This window comes from Elephantulus edwardii, unplaced genomic scaffold (genome assembly GCF_000299155.1).
Source record: "Elephantulus edwardii isolate Elephantulus edwardi_28Jun2011 unplaced genomic scaffold, EleEdw1.0 scaffold00114, whole genome shotgun sequence".
Lineage (NCBI taxonomy): Eukaryota > Metazoa > Chordata > Mammalia > Macroscelidea > Macroscelididae > Elephantulus > Elephantulus edwardii.
Window position 1 is genome coordinate 1,233,098 of NW_006399864.1, and position 26,346 is coordinate 1,259,443.

Genomic DNA, 26,346 nt, shown 5'->3' on the forward strand with positions numbered 1-26,346 from the left:
CAACAATGAATGAATGGAATTCCAAAATCTCTGTAGATGTTCACTGAAATGAAAAATAAAGAAATTAAATAAAAAAAGTAAAAAAAGAGAAAAAAAACCCTAGTGATCCATGCATACTCTTGATAAGTAGATGTTAATTGATGATAAAGACAATGTATTAATTAATATGACAGAAAACTAAAAGAAGCAATTACTTCTCATGACAATTTTGGCTGTAATTTCTACAGAATCTCCTAAATCTCATGGTTTTGGTGTTGTTGAACACTGTTGAGTCAGAATCAACCCAAAGCTGAGCTTCTAATGAGTTTTTAGAGACAGTTAATCACTCAGGAAGAGATTGCCATTGCCCATCCGTCTCCCACTGAGCAACTGGAGGCTTCAAACAGCATGCCTTAGGGATTGCAACGCGGGTTCTTACCACCAGGCCATCAGAGCTCGGATTTCAAGGTAGCAGATAAAAATTTTTGACAGTTATTTTCTATGTATTCTCTGACATACACATATAAATAAGCTAAGGAGTTCTGTATCAATTTGTCCATTATTTTACCTTTCTACTAAAAAAAATTAGAACACATCAGATATTTAAACATAAATACTGGAAAGATTTATGTTATATATTGATTGAATTCTGTCCCACTGAAAGATATGCTTAAGTTTCTATCACTGTTACCATTAATTTTACTTTATTTGGAGAAACAAAGTCTTCCTTTGAAAATATTATCAACTAAGTCACATTGGAATAGAGTGGGTCTAATCCTATAATTCTGCTGGCCTAATAGGTAAGGAATTGCCCTTCTAAGCCAAAAACCACAGTTTCAATTGACCAGCTGCTCCAAAGAAGAAACCTAAGTGATCTCCTCTCGTGTGATTTACAGCCTCAGAAAACTCACTGAGGGTCAGCTATGAGTCAGTTCTGATTTCATCAAATCATTTAACAGCAGCAATAGTCTAATCCTTTCTAAGCAGCACCTTTTATAATTGGTGGACAGACATGGAAATAGTCACATGAAAAATAAAGTGCCTGTGAAGATCTGTGTACAGGTCAAGGAATACCACAATGACCTGGTTGTTAGTAAAACAAGCTGGCGTTTCAGATGCCTTAGAGGAAAAGCCTGGTGATCTAGTCATCATTCAGAGTCAGGTTGACTGATAGCAACTGGTTTAAATGAAGCTGAAAGATACTAGGCTAGTTCTTTCTTTAGGGCCCACAGAGAAAGAACATAGCTCTCTCGGCTGATACCCTGAATTTGAATTCCACTAGTGACGATAGTTATAGAAAGGCTTCAGGCCTTTTGTTCATAGGGTTGTTATGACTCAACGGCAATCAACAACAGTGTCCCCTGAGAAGAAAGACGGGAAAGCCCCTCCTGTGAGATTTATAGCCTTGGAAATTTGCTAGAGGGTCAGTTAGGAGTCGGTTCCAGTTTGTTTACAATGAGTAGAGGAAGCCTCTGGAATTATAAGAAAATACATTTTTGTTCTTTAAAGCCATTCATTTTGTCACCATCTTAAATTACATTAACATAATGTAATTATAGAGCAGATTCCTGGCTACCCATGCACACGGCCTGTATTCACTGGTAATCACAGCTATTCAACACACACGTTACATTTTCATGGGACAAAAGTCTCTTTCACCAACAGATAAAGGAGTGTGTCTCTATACGGTTTGCAATTTCTCTCCGACAAGACATCACATTGCAGGATTATGTATCCTCTGCAACCCTGGAGATATATTAGCTTTGTACTTTGTTCTGCAGTCTTGGGAAGAGCAAATGAGAAATATGCTTAATTAATCTAAGAGAAGGCATTTCCAGCTTAAATGGGCTCAATGATGCAAGCAAATGACAGAAGAAAGCAGCCTGGTGGAAGACTGATAAAAAGTCTCAAATGTTTTAAGGTTGGCAGCTGCCACGATGTACTTTGCCAAGAATTTTTCCTCTCTAACCTGTAACCTCATGTATATTTTAGTAAGAAATTTGAGATGCATGTTTCTAACTCATTTACACTTAACTCATTAAAATTTTGTTTTGTAATAACTATCCAGGACTTCTCAGGCCTTTAAAAATCATTTGAGTCTTTTATCTTTGAAGCAGAAAATTCCCATTTTATCACCAATAAGTGAAACTGTGTCCAGCAAGCAGCAATTTGATTCGTAGCTTTGCATGCATGAAGTTCACATTTATTTGCAAGTCAGGAAACCTCATTTTCAAATTCTTCTGATCTTGAACTAAAATGTCTCTTAAAACTTTTTAAAGGCAGAATGTACAGTAAACCAAGAAAGTATAATCATTTTGGTCTATGTCATGCCTTCATCTTTAACGCATGTCTCGTAACTAGTAATATGTGAAAATGTTTGCATCAAACATTAAAATTATTTTCTTTTTGTCACAGAGTAAGGGTGAACTTGAACTTAGCTGATTGGTGCCGTTATAATCAGTGGGCTCATCATGAAAAGCCACTTGCTGGGTTCCCATGTACAAAGTTGGTCCTACCGCTAGCTAGTTTCAAGGAGCAGCCATGCAGGGGGCTCAGGACCTTTGTAGAGGTCCGCATTCCTTCTGTCATCTCGTGCTATCTCCCCTTCAGGCCAAGAATTATTTTTTTTCCTTTCTGCTCTTCTTTTTGTTCCAGGGATGAAAAGTTGTTTATCCTGGCCAGTAATCTTGAATTCATTTAAAACTTCTAGGTTTCTTTTACCATATTTCCTTTCTCTTGGACCTCATTTTGCTTGTAACCATGTTGTAAGTGAGAAAAATGCTCCTGGAAATCTTCAGCATATAAGAAAATGAGTCTCCTTATCCTCCCTTTTCGTTCTGAATGCCATTTCTCTTCAACAGAGGCAGTCAAAAGAGGAGAGAAGGTCAGGACCTTCCGAAGATGAGCACCTGCATTCAAATCCTGCTTCTGATAATTCACTGTGTGGCTGCTGGCAAATTCCCTAAACTCCCTAGCTCAGTTCTTTCCCAAAGTACTATTGTGATCCCTAGTCTGCTGGGAGCTGCTCTGGTAAACCAGAAGTGGCCCATCTCTGCTAGTTCTAATTCACCAATCACAGGACACAGATGATAATCTCCAATGGAATGTACCACCTCTGAAAATTCACTGGCACTGGCTGGTCACCTAGGAGGAGTCTGTTCTCACACAACAACAATATGTTATTTCAAATAGCATTTTGGAAACACATATAGGATATTAAACACAAAATATTTACAATATTGAAAAATACCTGTTAGTCTGTGATAATTAAATATTTATGTTATTCTGTATCTTCCAATCAGATCTGACTCATAACTGACCCTCCAGTGAGTTTTCAGAGGCTGTAAATTACAAAGGAAGAGATTTCCCATCTATCTCCCTTGGAGTAGCTAGTGGATTTGAACTGCTTGTATTTATGTTAGTGCATCTCCTTACCTAGTAGGCCACCAGAGCTCCCTATAATAACAATATTATTATTACAGAAAAATATCAACAGAACTTACTGGTATGTAATTCCATGCCCACTATCAATTACCATCCTTGGAATGTAGCCTTGTGCTCTACCCCTTTCAACATCTGAGTCATATTTTAAAACATAGCTTTTGAAAGTAATTTCCTAATATCATTTTTTTGTCTTTTTATTAATTAATTTTTATATAAGTTATGGTTTACAAATCCTACTGGGTTTTCATACAACTTATAGTCATTTTGTTTTATAACATTTAATTATAATTGATTTGTTGTTGTTGTTAAGTGCCATCAAATCGTAGATGACTCCTAGTGACCCTATGAACAAAAGACTTGAACAGTTGTATAGAGCTCATTGTTTCTCCAGTTCATAGAGTTTCTGGAGGCAAGCTATTACAGAAGTGGATGCCACACCTGCTTCCAAGTTTGCTTTAATCGGGGAACTCCACCACTGTCCATCATGGGTAAATTTGGCACACCAGTATCAAAGTGTTTAGCATCACAGCAACCACAAGTAACCTCTGTACAGTAAATGGACAGACCAGTGCTATACTGCTTGGAAGAATGACCAAAAACCATTATAACCAGGCCTGAGGGCCACAGATTAAAATCACCCACCTTTGGCCTGGTTGCATCACTTTCTGTCCACAAGGCCAACAGAGCTCTCTCTATGTTGTTGTTGTTGTTAAGTTCATTACTGTAATTAATTATAATGTCCAGACAACTGATTAATGTGTATTGCCTCTCCTTTATCTTAGTTTATCCATTTATTTCCTTTGATCCCTCTTTTGCATCCCTATTAGAAATACACTCTTCTTCTAACATGTGACTTTTGTCTAGAAAAAAAAATGGTTCTGAACTTTGCATGAAGAAATTTGAAATGCATTCGAAAGTCAAGAATTTAACCTTACAATTTTTTTTTCAATCCTGAACGTTATTCTTCTGGGACTCAATTATTCTGAAAAGTCAGACCAAATCCTTAGTATTATCCTTTTGTTTCATGTTTGTACATGGAAATGCATTAATATATTTACATCTTTTCAATCTAAGTACATGTTCAGGTCACATTTATATTGACAATAATTTATTTACATGAGGCTTTGCACTAGTTCATTCAACTCCTTACTGAGAATTCACGTTTTTATCCCAGACACACTGAACCAGAATTTACATTTTAACGAGACCTCCAGCTGATTCTTATATATGTTCAAGCCTTGAAAAAAAGATGTGTCTTTTTTTTTTATTTAAGAACAATTCTATTGTGGATCTCTGTGTTACATGTTTTTGCCAGGGTCACTTTTGATTTTGCAAGGTCCTTTCAGAGTCTCTGGGAACATGTGTGTTCAAGTAATCAATATTTCTGGAGCACATACTATGTCCCAAGATGGTGCTAACTGAAAGAGCTACAGTTGGGAAAGCACAAAGTCCTTGCTTTCAAGGAACACAGAATTTTGTGATATATATTAAAGCACTCAGCTCTTAATAGAAAGAGTAGTGGTTCAAACACACCAGCTGCTCCATGGGAGAAGACACAACATTCTGCTTCCCTAAGGACCATGCTTCGGGAAAGCCTCTAGTTCTATTCTCTCCTGTAGAGTTGCTATGAGACAGAATGGACTGAAGGGCACTAGGAATTACATTCTAAATATGTAAGTACATAAAAATAACTCATGGTAGCCTTCAGTGGTAACTTTAAATTATCCACATGGATACTTTCTCACATTTTTGCCTCAAATGTGAATGCCAATTACTCAACACTCCTAGCCTGGTCTTCCTGGATAATTGCAAACTCTAAAATGGCTATTTTTCAGTGATAATCAGGTCTCTTAGACATTATCCTTTGATTGAAGAGCCACCAATTTACCATTATTACTATTTTCTCTTTCTTTGTCATCTTCAAGCTTTTATGGCAAGCATTTATCAACTCTCTGCTGTGAGCATCTGGTCAGTTCTAAGGGTTCACTACGAAATTTATGTGTATGGCTTTATTCCTTGTTTTAGAATTGAACTGAGAAGTATCCTTTGTTAGCTTTAGAAAGCCCTGTCTGTCAGCTGACATAGTTTATGTGTGGGAAAAGAGATAGCAGTTTCTACCACAGCAGATTCCTTCAGCAGAAGGCTAGGTCACATTTTACGTAGCTTTTATATTATGTTCAGAATATGGAGATTGTATGGAAAGGAAAAAAAAGCTAAGGGAAGTAATGTAAAACAATACCATTTGTGTTGTTAGTGTTGGCAACCACTAATAATTGCAATTTCTAATAGACTTTGAAAAGTATTCATTATGAAGAATCCTAATTTAGTAGCGACAGTCATGTTTGCTTTGATTTTAACTTTGCTTTGAATGTGACAATTGGATAATAAAGTTTTGAATTTTTATAATTCTAGTGTAAGAGATATTCTTGCATATTTATTTTTTATATAAAGCAAATCAGTATTAACAAAAGCACACACTGAATGAATTTGCACTTTCATTTTCCTTATGTTAAACATCAGTTCAAATTGTTACATTTTAATGAAATTGACTCTTTTTTCTGTGCTCAACAGGGCACAATAGCTACTCTCCTGAGGGACTAGTAAAATATTCCCTTCATTACTCTTTAAATTTATTCACCATAGTAAAGAAATATACAGACTTGTAATAATAGTCTATTATAAAAAGGGAGATCTAAGGAGAAAACTTAGACATTTCCCCAAGGTCAATGGCAGTCACAGAGCCCAGATATTTCTGGCTTAAAAATCCATGCTGACAAGCCTTCTCGATTTAATGATTAATTAACAGGTCAGTTCCTTAGAAAATGCATGTGGCAATTTTGACCTTGAAATGCACATACTGGTAACACAAGAAGTGTGTGATAAAACAACGATTATCAATATTTAATTGGATTGAAAGATTTTGGTTTCTGAGTAAGACAGAAACAGGAAGTACATATATTTCTAGGAAAGGGAGAGAAAAATAATTAGGTATATAGTTTTATAAAAATAAATGTATAGGTCTCTCAGTCTATTACATTACATTTAAAAAATATTTTTATTAATTTTCATATAATAATTCCTTTACATACTTGGCTTTTTTGGGGGGGTTTGGTTTTTTGCATTTGTATGCTGAAATGATATTACTTTTGAAGTTAATGATGTATTATGAATTGCTAAATATTAATTTATAAATCTTAAAAATTTTTCTTCTTTCTAATATCAGTTAAATGGGTATATTAACCAATAGAACCACAGGATCATTTAAAAAAAAAAAAACCACTACATTAACCTTGAAGTGTATAAAATCTACACCTATCACTATTCGAAAATGGGTAACTAAAGTCTTTCAAACAAACAGTTCTCTCTCTTTTCCTGAAAAAGTTCATAAGTAGATATGCATAGTCTTCTCTGGGAACCATTCCAATCTCCAATCTTGGAGTAATCTATCTAGAACAGCTTCTTCCTCCTCCAATAATATGTTCTCCACAGATCTTGTTATGGTTCAAAATTACCTTTGATGCTTACTGTTTTGTTAACGGTCTTCCATAGTAACTGCAAGTTACAAGAAGGCAGGAAACATTTTGTCTTGATCAATAACTGGCTTTTGTAGACGTTGTTATTAATCACTTTTCAATTGATTCTAATTCATGGAAACTCAATGCATGCTCACTAAAATATGTAATATTCATAGAAGGAATATAAGACATTAGAAAGGGAGGAAGATCAAAAGGTTCTACTTTAGGTCTAACTGAAATACCTTCTGCTTCCAATTAAGCCTATATTTCATGGTGTAGCCTTTAGCAGATGAGGATAACAACAATGCTAACTAATAAAATCTCCAACCAAAATCCTTTCATTTATTTAGAGAAAACTACTTAGGGAAGTTGGTGAGCAATGTATTTCATTTACCCTTAATATCTGTTAGGAGAAACAAAGGTGAAAATGCGTAAATAAATAAGATGAAACAAAGCTTGGGTTGATGATGACAGGCAAGTATGAGCTATTTTCTCTACAGAGCAGGAAGAACCACTGAACAAAAGAGAATATTTTAAATAAGCAACAAATTCACAAATTTAAGAAGAAAAAAGAAAAAAAAATTGGAGGGGGTGGGTAGGGAATGATTCTAAGAGAAAAATTGTTAGAGAGATTAAATGTTGGTAATGAGTCGTCGATAAAAAGGACAAAAGTTCCTAGACAACACTCTAGTAACCTGTCTGTCACTGACAGTCATCCTATGTTATCCAGTTCTCAGCTATCTAAACTCCACATTTGAGCTTTGCAGCAGGGACAGCTATGCAGATCTGGATTCCTTCAACAGGATATTTGATAGGGTAATAGCAATTGTTACAAAAACACATTTACTTAGACTACTCTAGCCCAAGCAATAAATGGACTGTTGTGTTTTCTTTCCTCAATCCCCAATGTATGTGTTTATTGGTCAGTAAGAAGCAGGTCCAAGAATGATTATGGATGAAATAACATGACAAAGTTCAATCATATGAAGCAGAAGTAAAATCATAAATCTAAGCAATGAAAATTTCACAATGACAACCCAGAGGTTGCTTCGCTCCATATTTTCATTATTATGACAGGAATATGAACATACTGGAAACACTTCTAAGGAAGCGACTGACGGATTTTTACTGTTGGTCTTTCATGTGTTGTATTTATTTGGTAAGGGGAAAAAAATCTGTAAAAAGAGACATGGAGAAAATGAAGTGTGTTTTGGTATTAAAATGGGCTGGAAACTGGAAAATTAAAGCCCTTTTGCTTTCTCATAACATTGTTGACAGTTTAATTTATGCAATCAGGGTGGCACTGAAAAGGGGTTCTTCCCCATCTCACCCCCCGCCCTGAAAAAATTATACAAGAACTGACCTGTGGGTGTCATTTTAAAAACACTTTACATTTGTAACAGTATGTTGTCTTTTTTGTTTGGGTTTTGGTGGGGATGCTGTTGTTGTTGCTGGGTACCATCAAATCAGAACTGACCAATCGTTGATCCTCCAGCAGATTTTCAGAGGCAAGGAGCCCTAGAGGCCTAGCGGTAAGAAACTGTACCACAACCTGGAAGGCATGTGGTTCAAATCCACTAGCTGCTCTGCAGGAGAAGGATGAACAATCTCCACCTGTACAATTAACTGCTTCGGAAAACCCACTGGAGGTTCAGCTAGGGGTCTGTTCTGACTTGATGGTTGGTGCTCAGCAACAACAACAACAACAATGATCACACAGGAGGAGATTGCTCATTCTTCTTCCACAAGCAGCTGACAGATTTGAACCTCGTGCCTTTGGGATTGTAGGGCAGATTCTTACCAATAGGCTACCAGAGACTCATAACATTACATATAGAAGAATATTTTAATATTTTATGCCCAAATGGTATGCTGAAAACTAGCGGAGAAGGATATGAAAGAGACAAATAGTGTAGGATGGCTTTGATGATGCGGGAGCTGCTTTCCCTAAGAAGTCAGTCTATACAGAGTGGATGGGCTCAACAGATTCTGTTTTTGTGGTGGTAGATATGGAGGGTGGGATGTGAGGCAGAAAGGTGGAGTGATTTTCTCCAAAACCTTCCCTGCCTACTCTTCTATACTCTGTTGATTGATCAGAGGTAGTTCAACATACAGATTAAAGGTAGTAGTTCACAGTTTGAGAGTGATTTCAAGGGTTATCAGCTTACAGAAAGTCAGGAGCTTGTAAACTTTTATTCACAGATGTTATTTTTGTGTTGGTGTCTATTTGTCACATTCTAACTCACTGCTGCTGTTGCTGTTGTTAGGTGCCATCAAGTCAACTAGAACTCCTAGCAAGTCAATGAAGGACAGATCCCAGTCCTGCCCTATCTCTCACATTCTTACACTGCCTGCCATGCCGAACCTCATAAGTGCCGGTCCATCCTGCTGAATGGCTTTCACTCTTTACTGAGCCCCAATATTTCGCAGCATGCTGTCCTTTTCCAGGGCCAGTGCCTTATAACAACTTGCCCAAAGTCATGCACATTCATTTACTTTTGTTAGTTTATGTGCAAAGAAGAGATTAAAGGTTTTCTCTCTGCTTGCTTCACAGAGGTAATTTGGAATTCAAGAAAAACAATATTATATGTGATGTATAGATCTTTGCAATTGCTTGCTATGTGTCAGAGAGCTGGACAATGACTAGGAATGATAGAAAGATAATTGATGTCTTTGAGCTGTGGTGCTGGAGAAGAGTATTGAATATACCAAGGACTGCTAGGAGAACAAACAGGTTCATCCTGGAGAGGGTGAAGCCAGGCTGCTCCATTAGACAAGGATTCTGAAGCTTCATCTGACGTACTTTTGACATGTGGGAAGGAGGGACCAGTCCTTGGAGAGGGATGTCATGCTTGGGAGGGTGAAGGACAGCTCAGGAGAGGAAGACCCTCTATGAAATGGATTGATTCAGTCACTGGGGTAATGGGACAGAATGTGTCAGAGACAATTAGATTGGCACAGGATAGAACAGGGTTTAGGGCTGTTGTACATAGGGTCACTATGAGTTGCAGGTGACTCGATGGCACAGTACAGCAGCAACAGCCTAACAATATATAATAAAAAAATAGTAGTAATAAATACACAGTTTCTATTTTTGTATACAGCTGAGTTTAAACCGACTTATAGCTGACCCTCCAGGGGGTTTTCAGAGGCAATAAATCGTACAGGAGAAGATTTCTCCCGTGGAGCATTAGGTGGATTTGAACCAAGTGCATTTAGGTTGGCAGTGCAACTCCTTATCACAAGGCTACCAAAGCTCCCTATAAAGTTTCCCGGTGGAAATCCTTAAGAGTTCTGCTAGTAACTAAACACTAAAGGTCAAACCCACCAGAAAGGCCTGGCTTCTGGTTCTGGAAGGTTAGTCCTGAAAACTTTGTAGAGTTCAGTTCTATTTTGCAAACACAGGGCTCCATGAACTGGAATCAACTTTATGGCAACAGTTTAGAAAAGAAAAAACAACATAATTCAAAATATCTTTCCTTACTAGCATGAAAACACGTTCTATTATGTTGTTGTTGTTGTTATGTGCCGTCGAGTCGCCTGTTCTATTATAGAAAGAAATAATGAGCAAAGCAGAAGAGTTGCAGATGAGAATGACTGTTATTCCACTAAGAGACTCAAAAATTGAGCCCAAACTCGTTGCCAATGGATTAGAACCAGTTCCTAGTTTCTGGTCAGGCGGGTTTCTGAGGTTGTCATTTGTGAAGAAGACTGTCCATCTTCCTATCTCAGAACCACCAGAGGATTCCAACAGCCAGAGAGGTGTGGACGTTGGGTTTGTAGGGCAAATCCTTAAGTGACTATGCCACCAAAGGAACTGAAAGGGAAACTACTGGGAAAGAAGATTCTTGCTTTTTTTTGGGAGGGGGCATTTTTAATTGGTTGCAAACCATGATGTCTCAGTATGCCTCTTTTTGATCATGACCTACAATGCTCTTGAACTGCGGCATTTGATAGTACATTTTAAGCTTAATCCAAAACTCTTATCACTCAAAAACCAGTCTCACAGGGTCTCCCCCTCATAATTAATCATTAATTAATATTTTAAAACTCAAGATTTAAATATTGTGAATATACTTCGAACACAACATTTATGTCATTCCTTTGGTAAGGAAACACCACTTATTATACCATAAAGTAGTTACATACTAACTAAAATTAAAGGAGACTACTAGTTGTCAGATTACATTGGCTCATCTAGGTCTTAAACCTGAGCTGAGAGTGAATTTCTTTATGAAGAATTATCAGTAAGTGAGAAAAAGGTGCTACAAATTTGACAGCCTCAAGCTGAGAACTTCTTTTGGACTCAATCAGAATATTATAAAAAATACTGAAAAGGTGGGGAAAGAAAACTGATACTATGTGATACAATGTTATTTTAGGGTCTTCTCTATCAACTAAAAATAGCTTGTCAGAGATCAGTAGAGTATAGCACAAAATCCTGGCACAGCTCTTCTCAATTGTAAGGCCAGGTCAAACTGCATCTGTTTAATCCTTTTAATTCCGTTTTCACAGATTGTTCAGTGAGATCTAATACATAGTTGCAAAATATCTCATAAGTAGGAATTGTTCTACATGTTGCATTCCAAATGTAATGTTCATTCAACTATATCAGGATGGTTAGCAATTCAGGAGGTAGAATAATAGAGGAGGCCAAAGGAATTATTCAGAGCAAACTTAGCCTACTCCCCTACAGTTGCAGGGGGTGGACAAAAACCCTCTAAGTATGCTAGCAATGTCTTGCACAAGAACATATGGCAAATTAGTGGGCAGAACAAAAATGATCTCTAGGGACTTGCTCATAAGTTTCCTGACCAGAAGACCATACCCCTTTCTCATAGATAAGAAACCGCAAACCTCAAACCAATGAAGCCTAACTTCTAGACGAGCCCCACAGGACTTACCTCCTGTTAGCATGAGGGCACATTTGCACATACAGTTGTCATTATCAGCATCTTTAGTGCTGAAATCAGCACCATGTAAGATCAGGCTGCTCTGTTTTCCTGCCGTCCCAGTGTGACCCTTTAAATACAACCTGGAGGTAAAAAAAAAAAAAAAGAGAGAGAGAGAGAGAGAAAGAAGATAAGCCATTCACCAGAATGACAGAGACCAGAAGGCTTGAGTCATTGAAGGCTAACCTTTTTCATCATTTTCCCCCTCATCTTGGAATTCAGCCATTCAAAAATATAAGACCACTATTATTAAAACAGGAACTAAAACCAAAACAAAACACAACCCAAACCTAAGGAAAAGTTTACACATATGTAGAATCAATGTTGGAGGGATAGCAGGAAGGGGAGGTAAGGGGAATGAAAATTAATAAATGGGGAGGGGACCTGAGACAAACAAAACTAAGACTCATATACTAAATCAAAAGTCATGAGGAAGGCCACAGAGAGAGAAAGGTAGAAATAAAAAGCTGAAGAGAGAAAAGGAAAGTAAGAACAAAAAGGGTCTAAATAACAAAGACATCAAATTCCCAATGGCTTGTGCTTTGGGCTCCGTTTACCATGCATGGGGGAGCCACCCAGTCGTGTGAAAAATGCAAGATTCACAGAAGGAGGAGTAGGAGTTTTGTTTATTAGTATACATATTAATCTTTAAACCAGAGTGACTTTTAGATTGTCAGTGCAGCATAAGTTACACAGTTAATATTTAATACCAGCTGATGTGCTAAATATTATTATTTATAGCAACACCAATAAGTCTTGTTGATTGAGGGCTTGCTCTGTGCCAGGTACTAGGTTAAATGCTTTCTGGCTGTTATTTCTTTTAATATTATGTTCCATCTGTGATACAGATATTTATATCTCCTTCTTCCAATTCTCAGGTGCCCTGCTGGCACAGTTAAGCACTGGGCGGATAACTGCAATGTTGAAGGTTCAAACCTACCAGCCACTCTGACATTGTGGGCCTCCATTTAGATTTACAGCCTTGGAAACCCTCTGGGGGAAGTTTATTGCCCTACAGAGACAGTTACTATGAGGAAGACTTGACCCAACAGCAGGGGGATTGCTCTTAGAGATGTCTACTGGCTGTTCCGTGCAAGAAAGATAGGCGTTCTCCTCCTGTCAATATTTACAGCCTCACGAACCTCATGGAGTGTCTTGATGAGTCAGAATCAACTTTACAGCAGTAATGGATAGATCTAGAAAGAGTGAAGTTTAGCTCTGTGATGTCAAGATTTCATCTCAATTAAATATTACCTAGATGTTTATTTTGTACATACTATCTACCTCGGATTATAGTCTAAGCACTTAAGATACATTGAGGATCCAAAATAGACACAAATGTATTTATTTGAGAGGCTTTGACTTTAATTTTTGTGTTGTGGTTTGAATCATCAAATTCAAAACTCATAGTGGGTTTAGGTACAACAAAACAAAATCCAGGCTCATCCTGCATCATTCCACTCATAGATGTCATATATTCTTATAATTGACAATCCCTGGTGGAATAACAGTTAAGCACTTGGCTGCCAATTGAAAGGTTGCTGCTTCGAATCCAACCATGGTCCCATAGCAGAAAGATAAAATATTCTGCTCCATAAAGACTGTTGTTGTTGTTGTGTACCACTGAGCCCGTTTAATTGCACATCTTCTCCAGGGAGCAGCTGGTGGATTCGAACTGCATTCCTTTGGGATTGTAGTACAGCCTCTTGCCACTAGGCCATGTGAGGCAGTTTCACTCTTTCATGTGGTGTCAATATAAGTCATAATCAACTTGAGGGAACCTAACAACAACTTTTTGCAATTAGATTAAAATAAAACAAACCAAAACACTACAAGTTACTTCAGTGGGGCTTGTACAGAATATTGAGTTAGCTCTTTTGAAGAGTGGTTCTGTCTACTTTCTGGAACTCCAGCAGATCATTAACCCTCCATGATTTTTTTTCTCTTTAACTCCTAGTTGTTGTACATGGTTTATCAATATTACAGATGGCTAAAGTTGAGTGAATCTGAGTTTGTATGACAGGAACTTGAAGTGTGAATCATTGGAGAAAATACTTCTCCCCATCTTAATCAGCAGAATCCTGAACATGCAATTCTTGTATTCAATCAGTGTAGAGGTAGGCTGCCTGAAGAATGATGTGTTTTCAGATAAAAACCAAATGCTCCCTCCAGAACAAAATGCTTGCTTTAAGGACAAAATGGAATATCTGCTCCCTAAGAAAGAAAGAAACCCTATGGAGACTACAAATGTGGTGGTGGTTAGGAGTCCTTGAGGCAACTACGACTCATATCTATCGTAGGAAGAACAGATTGAAACCTTGTGCTTTCCTGCTCTGTAATTACAATCTCCATCATGCTCAAGCCCGTTGTTTCAGGCACTGTGTCACTCTAGCTTGTGGAGAGTCTTCCTTGATGTTATTCCATTCTTCCCATAGTGACACCCTTTGCTAAGGACTGACCCCTCATGACAAAATGCCCAGAGTATGTGGGATGAAGTTTTACAGTCTGTGCCTCTAAGGAACAGCCCGGTTGTAGTTATTCCAAAACAGATTTGCTTGTACTTTTGATAATCCATGACTATTCAGCAGTCTTTGCCAACACTACAATTCAAAGGCATTGACTCAAACGAGTGAGTAACACAATTAGATGTGACCAGAAAGAAGCCACTACATGGACTCACAGTATTCATTCCTTTCAACCCATTTTTACTCATTAAGGAGAAAAATACGTAAGTAGTGTTGAGGAAGAGAACATTAGTCTGCAGCAAACTGTGCTTCTAATTCAAATGCTGTGTGTGTCTGATGGTTCAAATCCACCAGCGGTGTGGCACCGAAGTGAGGGCAGCCTCTGGAGCCAGATCGATGGTCACTCTGGGTCAGAATCTACTTGAGAGCGGTGAGTATGAATTTGAGCATTTGATACAATGTTCGAGGAAAGTCAGCATTTTTTTAAAAACAGATATCAACATCTTAGGGAAAATAATAAAAATAAGATGTATATTAAAATTGTTCATAATTCTCCAGTCAACCTTGATAAAAAAAAAACATAGCTGTGTCTTTTCCTTACCTTTCAGAAGTCTGAAAACTAGAAATAATTGAATCATCATATTTCAGGAAAATAAGATAATGTGAATTCTGTCACTGAAGAATAAACTTCCCATTTAGGGTCTCCACATATCACCTGTGTGGATGTATAACACTTGCTTTCTTTAGTCAGCACAATCTCTTTAGTCAGACCAATCTCTTCAGTTAACAAAAGTATCCATTCTCTCATTTGATTTGTTAACTAAAGAGATTGTCCTACTCTTCACATTGTTGAATCTTTATTTTATTGGGAGAAGCACAAGTCTATTTCATTACACAAGGTTTGAGAGTTATATGTCTGACAGATTGAGGTTTGGACATGGCTCTTTTAAACAGTAGACAGACTCTTAGATACCTGAACTTTAATCCCAGGTGCTAATTAAACTGTGTAGATTTCTACTTGGCTCTGAGCTCTCCCCCTACCACCTTAGGAAACAAATTTGTCTTTCTCACTATTACTTGAAGAAAATGCAAAAGGATGCCCCTCATTTTCTTTCAGACTTTGGGAGAAATATTGCAATCTAATCTAGTTTCCCAACACTGCTACACCTATTGGTTACTGCCACTGCATGGGTCTTCATGATCTCATTAAGACATCAGATTTTGCAACAAAGAAAGATTTCAAAGACCCTGACAGCATTGCTTTTATGAGACTATAGAAAGAGGAAATAATGGCTCAATTACCATAGACATCCAGAGTGAAAGCATTTGCTTGGCACTGAAAGGACTTCATTGGAAGGTGTACTAATAATCAGCATTTTAGGATATTGGGAGGAAACATTTTTAGAGACAATGTACTGTCTGAAAAGTTTATTCAAGGAGATTTTATTTGGAAGGAGGACAGGGACTTTTGGAGAGGGATGAGGAGGATATTTTCAATAAATAAACGTGTTGTGAAATTGATATAACAAATTTTTTATTACGTAATAAGATAAAAGTGATTACAATAACTCATTGAATATGTTGGAAGTATACATTGAAAATATATAAAATTATATATTTAGCATCAACAACCTGTATTATGTAGATGGCACAACCCTGCTTGCTGAAACTTAGAAGGACCTGAAGCACTCACTGTAGAAGGTCAAGGACTGCAGACTCCTATATGGATTGAAGCTTAACACCAAGAAAGCAAAGATTCTCACCACTGGGCCAATTGGCAACATCAGTATGGATGGTGAAGAGATTGAGATAGTTAACAGTTTTAGTTTACTTGGATTTAGAGTCAACACTCTTCATATCAGCAGCCAGGAAATCAAGAGACAAATTACACTGGGAAAGTCAGCTGTGAGGGACCTCAGGCTGGAGACTAAGGTGTGCCAGATCCAGGCTATAGTCTTCTCAATTACGTGCTATGCATCAGAGAGTTGGACAGTGAATAGGGATGATAGAAAGAGGATTTATGCCTTTGAGCTGTGGTGCTGGAGAAGAGTGTTGAATACACCATGGACTTCTAGGAGAACAAACAGGTTTGTCCTGGAGAAAGTGAAGCCAGAATGCTCCTTGAAGTCAAGGATTCTGAAGCTTCATCTGACATACTTTGAGCGTGTTGTAAGGAGGAACTGGTCCTTGGAGAGAGACATCATGTTTGGCAGAGTGAAGGGATGGCGCAGGAGAGGAAGACCTTCGATGAGATGGATCGATTCTGTGACTGGAGTGGTGGGAACGAGTGCATTTGAGATGGCTAGGCCATCTACAGGATAGAACGGCATTTAGGGCTCTTGTATCTTGTACATAGGGTTGCTATGAGTTGCAGGCGACTCGATGGCACATAACAACAATATATTAATATATGAGGGAGTTCTCAAAGATTAGTGTTAAGGAGTTGTGCTGCCAATTCAAAGGCACGTGGTTAACATCAAATTTCAATTGGAGTTGGTATGTCAGAATCATTAAGACTGGCTCAGGACAGGACAGGATTCAGAGCTGCGGTACATAGGGTTGCTATGGGGCACAGGCAACTTGACAGCACATAACAATAACAAAAACAAATCAAAATAGGAGAAGACTGCCTCGCTTTCTCCCTTGGAGCCACTAGTAGATTGAATGTGCCCCCATAATAGGTGCTACAATTCACAATCCCATTAGCTGTGTATGAGAATTCCAATTCCTCCATATCCTCAACAGCATTTGTTGTTTGCTATCCTATTGAACTTTGTGATTGTTGCTGGTGTGAGATGGTATCTCGTTGTTTTGATTTTCAGCTCTCTAATAACTAGGAATTTGGAACATCTCTTCAAGTGTTTGCCACCCATCTGACTTTCTTCTTTGGTGAAGTGTCGATTCATATCTTGTGCCCAATTTGTGATTGAGTTGTTTGCCTTTTTCTTGTTGAGATTCTGGAGTCTACTATAAGTTTTAGATATAAGTTTTCTTTTTATTTGTGGCTATGCCATTGCCAAATATTTTCTCCAGTCTGTGTGCTTCCTTTTTCCCCTGTTGGTTTTTTGATGTACATAAGGATTTGATTTTTAGAAGGTCCCATTCATCTATTTTATCGTCTCTTAGTTGTAGATTTTTTTGTTATGCTTGGAAGTCTATTAATGCTGTAGGTTGGGGCATCTCGAGATTTTTCTAGTTTTTTTCTCTGATGAACTTTATAATCTATGGTTTTACTCCTAGGTCCCTGACCCACCCTGTATTTTTTTTTCTACATAGTGTGAGATGCAGGTCTTGCTTCAGTTTTCTTTAGATAGTTTGCCGGTATTTTCAGTACCATTTCTTCAAATCTTTGCCATGGAATTGGAACTGACTTCTAACTCTCTAATAGGTTTTCAGAAGTTGTAAATTACATAGAGGGGTATGGCCCACCTTTCTCCCTTAAAGCAGCTGATGAATTCAAACCACCAGATAGGCTAACCTTTTGGTTAGCATAAGCTCTGGTGGCTTAATGGTGAGGAGTTGTGCTGCCAATCCAAAGACACACAGTTTGAATCCACCAGGTGCCCATGGGAGAAAGATGGGCAATCTCCGGTGTGATTCAGAACCACCTCTAAAAACCTGTTTGGAGTATGAGTTGGTTCTGACTCGATTGTACATAAAAATATATTATCCATTAATAAGGCAATTTCCAATTTCATCTGGAAAGGAAAGAGACTCCAGATAAGCAGAGCACTACTGAAAAAGAAAAACAAGGTAGGAGACATCACACTCCCTGATCTCAGAGTCATAGTAATCGAGACAGCATGATACCAGTACAGAGACAGACACATAGCTCAATAGAACAGAATTGAGAAATCAACCCATCTATCTGTGGTCAAATGGTATTTGACATGAAGACAAAATTGACTAAGTAGGGAAATGTAGCCTTATCAATGGAAATGAATTTCATGAGTTATGTTGAAGCAGAACCATACTGAAGATTGATTATAGTCTGTAATCACCCTCAGCGAGGATTTAAAGTCTTCTTTATTAACTACAAGCAAGTTTGTGTCATCTGCGTAATGCACGCTATTGATGAGTCATCTTCCAATCCTGATTCCACACTCTTCTTCATAGAATTCGGCTTCTTAAATTATTTGCTCAGCATAGAAATTGAATAGGTATGATGGAAGGATACACACATCTTCCCTACTTTTAAATCATGTCATGCTGAATTACTAGTTCTAGGCCAAATTGTGAGAATTCGTTTTTAATGTTAAGGTATAATTCCAGAACCTCGACTCTTCCTAAATTCTCAGATTAACTAAATCATTGAGAAGTCACTAGAATTTATTTTCTCTTAGATATTTTTCTAAAAGAAGTACATGATCTTGTCTTTTTCATAAGTCCCAGGTGACCTGAGATAGATACATTGTTTCTCTTTCTTCAGGCTGCTAATAGAAAGGTTGGCAGCTCCAACCTACCATCCATTGTGAGGAGACAAGGTAGGCAGCCCCTTATCGCCTTGGCAAGCCTGAAGGAGGATCACTGTGAGTCAAAACCCACTTGGTGGTAAGGGGTATGATATTTTTTTTTATTTTTTATTTTATTTTAGTGAGTATTTAAACATGTTTGAGGCAGACAAGATAGTGGAAGTTTGTGGTATCATTAAAGATAATCCATTTTAAGAGTTACAGAACATATCAGCCCAAATAGTGAGAAGCTTCAGAGAATGATTTTTATATGATCACTAGCAACACTTGTTTCAGTTTTACATATGTTAATTGTAGAAAATATTGGGGAGTTCTGGAAATCTAGGCTGAAAGGAATTATGAAACAAAGGCAAAGGCCAGGTTTCTCTGGCAGTTCAAATCCGCCACCAGCTCGGTGGGAGAAAGATGGGAAATCTCCTTTGCATTTTACAGCTTTGGAAATCCAGGGGAGGAACAGCTACGAGTTCGTTCTGACCTGGCAGCGACAGTTGATTCTTTTAATCCAGTTAAGTATTGGTAACTTCAATTTTCAATGTTTCTCCCTTGACTTACACCTACTATTTCGAGGTTAACTTTACCCATTTTGATTGGTCTTTGTCCTTAGTTTCTCGGAAACAGTTTCTAAACCCTTGAGATTTCCCAGTGATTAAAGTGTCTTTGATGATGTTTCCAGACCACACCTGTGGACTTAAGCTAATGACTGACTCAGACAGGGGACTGGCCACTTTTTCTCTGGTAACAGTCAACTTCAGAGGAAAGGGGATGATACAGTCAATCATGCCTACTTAATGACACCCTAATAAAGATTCCATGGGCTTCCTGAACGGTGAAAGACATCAATATCACAGAGGGCCTGCTGTTGTTGAGTGTCCCCCAGTTGCTTCTGGCTCAAAGCGATTTCAGATTCAATGTGTTGGTGTAATGTTGCCCCATAGGGTCTCCTAGCCTGTGCTCTTTATTTGAATAGATTGCCACATCCTTTCTCCCACAAAGCTGCTGGTTGGGTTCCAAATACTGGCAGTTGAACATGTAATCTTTGTTCCATCAGGGCTTCTTACATAGTCAGCAAAAACTTCCACCCAAACTCTTCTTATAGAGTTACAAAAATCTAAAACCAAAGCCACTGTGAGCCAGTTCTGATTCACTGCCACACTCCAACCAAGATTCAAAGTGGCTGGTGGATTTGAACTGAAGACCTTTCTGATAGCGCCCTAATAGGTTCATGCACTTATACCAGGGCTCTTTAAAGAATGAAAAGGCAGTGTGTTTGCTTTGAGGGGCATAAAACACCCAGTAGGAATCCTCTTAGGTCTTACCATATGTGTCTTTCAAGTTGTATTTCTTCTGCTATCACATATTTGAATTGTATGGCTAGTGTTTCCTTCATTTTATGAGATTCACGCTAGTCAATTATTGCACTTAAGGGAATAGTGGAGCCGGTATATTCTGGAGGCTCCAGAGATTTGATGGCTGATGTCCTGAGAATACTGGGAAAATTCCCAAGTGGTAACCAGAAAGTCAGAAGTGATGGTGTTCTAGAAAATCTATGCTTTCAGTTGACCTCTAAGGTCTAGAGTCAACTAGACAGGCTTTGTGTTGTTGTGAACCATAGAGCCAGAACTGACCCATCACTGACATTTTTCAGAGGCAGTTAATTGCAAAGGAAGAGGTTGCCCATTCTTCCAATGGAGCAGCAGGTGGCCTAGAACTGCATGCCTTTGGGGTTGCAGTGCAGCTTCTTGCCTCTAAGCCACCAGAGTTCCCAAGCACCTCCCGTTTGAGGTGTGACAGCTTGGAATGGCAGGGGTAAGAGAAAAATGGTCTCAGAAAAGAAGTAGAAGAACAGGAAACAGAATTATCAGCAGATTGCATCGGTTTGGTCTATGTCTTTAATGTCAAAGAAGAAATTTAATTTTTCTTCTCAAATCTCTCTTCTTTGATAAAAATGAGTTTGTCAACCACCCAGGTTGATATTTACTCTTGACGATAAAGACACTGCTATTCGATCCCGAGCCAAATCTCAGAGAAGTACCGTCTATATAGTCTTTCTTAATGATCTAAACCTTGGACTGAATCATGTCCCCACAAAATAGGTGTTGTAAATCCTCAACATTTATACATGAGGAAGTTTGGGGGTAAAATTTCCTTTTCTCTGTAAGTGGACTATATTTTGGCCTCTATCTCAGTTGCCTCGGAGATATGAAAGGAACAAATTAGGCACAGAGTTAAAAAACTAAACAGTGTTGCTGTTGAGTCAGAACCAATGATACTGACCTTCAGCAGTTCCCAAGGTAATAAGTCTCACTTGAGGAAATCACCCATCATTGACTCTACAATTAGTGGTTGCACTTGAACCCTCAGAGAGGTATCATACCCTTTAGGTGAGCAGCACAACTTTCTATGGAGTTCTATGTACCACAAAGCTTCTTAGAGAAAGACGGGAGAAGAGAACGGAAGCCTTTGACTTGTAGTGTTAGAGGAACACAGAAATTGCAGGTATTGCCAACAGAATAAGTCTGTCTTGGGAGAAGTGGAACTAGAGAGGAAGACTCTCCACACAGTGACTGTAACAATGGGCTCAGAGATCATGAGGAAGGTACAGGGGAGGGCACGGTCCACACTGCTTTTTCATAGGGTCATTGTGGGTTCTGTTTGGCCTGATGGCACATAACAACAACATCAACAACAACGTAAGACAGAGTAGAACAACTCTATCAGGTTCTCTAGCCTGTAAATATTTATAGGTGCACACTGTCTTCTCCTCCTTCTCCCCCACCCTCCCCCAAAAAAGATGGTGCTAGATTGGATCTGGCAACCTTTCAGTTTAACCTTTCAATACATGATCCACTTTGCCATCAGGGTTCCAAGTGGACTTTTAAATAGTAATGAACTAAATTTCAGTTCATTATAATGGCACTCATACTGTTTCTGTTGCAGAAACCCTAAGAAACTGAAGCATATAAGTTAAAAATTATTTTAAGTTTTATATGTAAAGTGTAGTGATGAGGGAGTTCTGGTGGCCTAGTGGCAAGAAGCTGCACTGTAGTTCTGAAGGCACATGGTTTGAATCCACCAGATAGATGCTCCACTGGAAAAGAAGGGGCAATCTCCTCCTGCTCTAGTTGGATCAGATTCAATGGTAAACCACCACCACAACAACAAAATACGGGTGAATGCATATACACTATTATCCTTGGAAGCAGAACAAAACAACTGTTTTCATTAGATCAGTGACAATGAAATGGTATTTCCTAAAGTTCAAAACTACACACTTTAATGACTGGCTGTTTTGGGGTTCAAAAATAAAGTAAAAGGTCCCCCCATTCTTCCCCTTAAATAAGGAAACATAATAATTTGAATAAAATCAACTATGTGGCATTTGCTATTGTTTTTAAGTAACTTTGGGTTGAGTCTTGCTGACAGCAACCTTATCAAACAGACTAGACTTGCCCATAGAGTTTGCCAGGATGGGGGTTTAAACATAGTTGAAATTGTGAGGACGGTATCAGATCACACAGGGTTTCATTCTGCTGTTCCCAGGGTCGCTAAGAGTCAGAACCAGCCCAAGGCACTTAATAACAATAGCAATCTTTACAAGAGCATCTTGCCAGGTCTTTTCTTCATGGAACTGCTGGTGGATTTGAACTGCTACCTTTAGGTTAGCATTCAAGCAATTAACCAATGCACCTTAACCAGGGTTAGTTGACTGGCACTTAAACTTAACCCACTATGGTATAATTAACTTCGACTCATAGTGACCCGATGGGGCACAGTAAAACTGCCCCTGTAAATATTAGAAATCATAGTAGAATCAGACCAGAGACCAGAACTTCAGACCTACATAGGTTAGCAGTCACTGGGACTCCTTTTATAGCCTTAGTTGTTGTTGTTGTGTGTTGTAAAGACAGAAGTGACTCACAGCTGACCCTCCAATGAGTTTTCGAAGGCAGTAAATGGCATGGGAAGAAACTGCCCATCTTTCTCCTGCAGAGCAGCTGGTGGATTCAAACTCTGCACCTTTTGATTGGTAGCACAATTCTTTAGCATCAAATCACCAGAACTATCTGATGACACTTATTGTTGTTGTGTGCTGTCGAGTGAGAGCCAACTCATAGCTGACCTTCCAGCAGGTTTTCAGAGGCAGTTAATTGCACAGGAGGAGATTGCTCATCTTTCAACCACAGAGCAGCTGGTAGATTTGAACTGTGTGCCTTCAGGATTGCAGTACAACTTCTTACTACTAGGTTACCAGAGCTCTCTAAGTGGCACGTAGACTCCTGTAAATAATACAAACAGTCCCTTAAACACTCCCTTTGGCAACACTCAGGGGTGAATAAGGGTCAACTCAGAGGCAGTGCTTTACTAATTGGAGACTCTTTTGGTGTGGAACAGACCCAGTTAGCAACGATTTTAGGGAGTTTATGGATTTTCTTTTTTACCAAAAATTAAGATTCTTTAAAGTTGCTGTTGACGTTGGTGATTTTGTAGCATAAACACATTCAAGAAAAGCTGGGTTGTTCTCATGTCTTGTTCTATTTAAAGAGCGGGATCCTCTAGGGGAAGATACAGAGAGATGAGAGGGAGATTAGGAAGCTGGAATCATTGAGAGTCATTATCTGAGGTTTTTTAGCAAAGAGAAAACACTTTCTCTTGTTGTACTTGGAAAACATGTGGCTACAATATCTGCGAGTAAGAACTCCAGAGTGCGTAAACAGTCTTCTCTTGACCGAAACCGCCAGGGTACTTCTTTTTCTCCACAATTAGTCATAGGATACAGTTCAAACTCTCCAGCATGGAATAATATATGAATTTATTTAATTAATGGCTTCCGTAGGATCTAGCAGAATACACCCCAGCAAATGAGACATCCACATTTCTCTAAACAAGGCCTGTTCTCTTCTAACTTTGTACCATTACATCTCTATCTACATTGCCTCTCTGGCTGGAATCCCAAGTCTTCTCTCCTGCCACCATCGTAAATGCTGGTCTCATGAACATTTCAGCTTATTTTCCGAATCACCTAGCACTGCCTTTTCGAAGCCCCTGGTCTCTTCCAATCTTCCCAGTCTTACCCCGTTCACCTTGAGGCTAGGTCCAATTGGCCACTTTTCTCCAGTGCTCGACTATAGGCTAATTCTAGGAATTTTGAAAGGGAATGTGAACATGGATTTAAGTCGAACACAAATAGAAGTAAAATTTTGTGTTTTTGCATTATTCTAGGGCAAAGTTCCACAACAGAATAAGAATTTATAAAAGATTTACATGTTTGTGCTTAAAAAAAATTACTGAAGCATATTGCCTTGAAAATCTGTGTTTAAGTCAATGGTCTATCATGTTTGTTGCATTGTCATGAACTACTAGCCCCTTTGGGGCAGCAAACAAGGCACCTGACTTATGTCACTAAAATATTATTTCTCCATCAGTATCACCTGGGAGCACATGGTAGAACTGATTAGCAGTTCACGATCTGCAGCTCAGAAAATAGACGTTTCCTTACACCCCCTCAAGTTTCGGAAGAACTGGAGCAGAGCCAAGGACAAAAGATCAATATGATAAGTGACAGCTTACTGACATGGTAAATGAGTAACTGCAGGCTTCGATTTCACGAGAATCCTAACAACTTTCATGAGATCTCTTTTAGTGTAGCTATGTACAGTAAAACAGACTATGTGAAGTTAAAAAGCACAATTAAAAAATGAAGGCTGTTATAAACCACACATTGAATAATTACCGTTTTTTTAACAAACCTAGTAAGCACTGACTTAATGTGTTTCGCTCTGACGGTGTAGTCTATAGGGAGCTGTGCTGCTAACTGAAACGTGGTGAGTTTCTAGGATTTCAGTTCCTTCAGCAGCTCCGTGAGAGAAAGAGAACCAACCTCCTCCATGCCATCTGTAACCTCCCATAACTGGACTATCAGCCGAGATGACAGTGAGTTTGGGTCTGAGTCTAGGTTGTTGTTGTTGTTGTGTGCCGTCGAGTCATTTGCGACTCATAGCGACCCTATGTACAACAGCCCTAAACCCTGCTCTATCCTGTGCCAATAGCACTGTCTCTGACACTCCCATCCCGATTACCCCAGTCACTGAATCAATCCACCTCATAGAGGGTCTTCCCCTCCTGCACTGTCCCTCTACTCTATCCAGGATGATGTCCCTCTCCAAAGACCTGTCTCTCCTTACAACATGTCCAAAGTATGTCAGACGAAGCCCCAGAATCTTTGCCTCCAAGGAGTAGCCTGGTTTAACCCTCTCTAGGATGAATATGTTCATTTTCTTGGCAGTTCATGGTACATTCAATACTCTTCTCCAGCACCACAGCTCAAAGGCGTCAATTCTCCTTCTGTCCTCCCTAGTCATTGTCCAGTTCTCTGATGCATAACAAGTGATTGCAAAGACCATGGCCTGTATCAGGCACACCTTCGTTTCCAAAGAGACACCGTTGCTCTTGAGTACTTTAGAGAGGTCCCTAACAGCAGACTTTCCCATGTTAAAGTGACACACAATTTTTAGGTGTTACTCTGTTGCTAAGAACTCTGTTTCCTTTAAGCATCAGAGAATTTGTCATCCAGTACATGTAATACCAGCATTTGTTAATATTGACCATAATTATTTTAAATGGTCTTATAATATTTATGATGGAAAGGAGTAAGGACTTTTAAAAGAGATCAATATGCTGGAGAGAAAAGCACCATGCACGATATGTTGTTGTTGTTGTTAGTGGTTGAGTTGACCTCGACTCATAATGATCCTGTGTCCAGCAGAAGAAAACCTTGTCAGACCCAGCATCAGAGGCAGCTGAAACGCTACACTCAGTGTCAATCCATCTGGCTAGGGGTCTTCTTCTTGTTCCTGTTCCTACTTTTCTTAGCATAATTTCCTTACCTAGGAACTGATCACTAATGGTGACATGCCCAAAGTGTCCGAGATTCAGGCTCCCCATGATTGCTTCTACAGGACACTCAGCCAGTTTATTATATTGTTGTGGTGTACACGCTGCTGGGATGATGAAAGCGGCAGCACCGGTGTTTACAATTTCATCAGGGACACCCATAGTGAATGATTTTCAGTGGCATTCCAGACTAAAAACTGGATAAGAAGCAGAACTGGTCACCTATTTCTGAAATAAAGGGTACTTGAAAACTTTATGAACAGCAGAGGTACAGTCCTTAAGTTAGAATATAATATTTACTTTATCATTTTCATAGTTAAAAAATCCCTTACTATAATTTGAATTAATGACTTCCTGTGTCATTTATTAATTTGTTAATTATTAAACTTTGTCTCATTTTCTCTGCCATTACTACTGAGATGGAATTGACTCATAACTGATCCTCCAGCAGGTTTTGAGAAGCTGTAAATCACACAGGAAGAAATGACCTTTCTTTCTCCATAAGAGCAACTGGTGGATCCAAGGCATAGTTTTGGGTTTGCAGTGCAACTCCTTATCCACTAGGCCACTAGGGGTTCCTTGAAGTCCCACAGAAATCAGAGTTTTGTGTCATGTAATGGCAACTATC

At 38.7% G+C, this 26,346-nt stretch overlaps 1 protein-coding gene across 2 annotated transcripts in view; it reads right to left on the reverse strand.

The window, feature by feature from the left end:
* ANGPT1 (angiopoietin 1) overlaps positions 1–26,346 on the reverse strand; it is a 322,709-nt gene that overhangs the window by 12,193 nt on the left and 284,170 nt on the right. For both annotated transcript variants that reach the window (XM_006892327.1, XM_006892328.1), the window contains exon 8: positions 11,843–11,973. In XM_006892327.1, the coding sequence (XP_006892389.1) occupies positions 11,843–11,973 (131 nt within the window). The remainder of the gene's footprint in view (positions 1–11,842; positions 11,974–26,346) is intronic.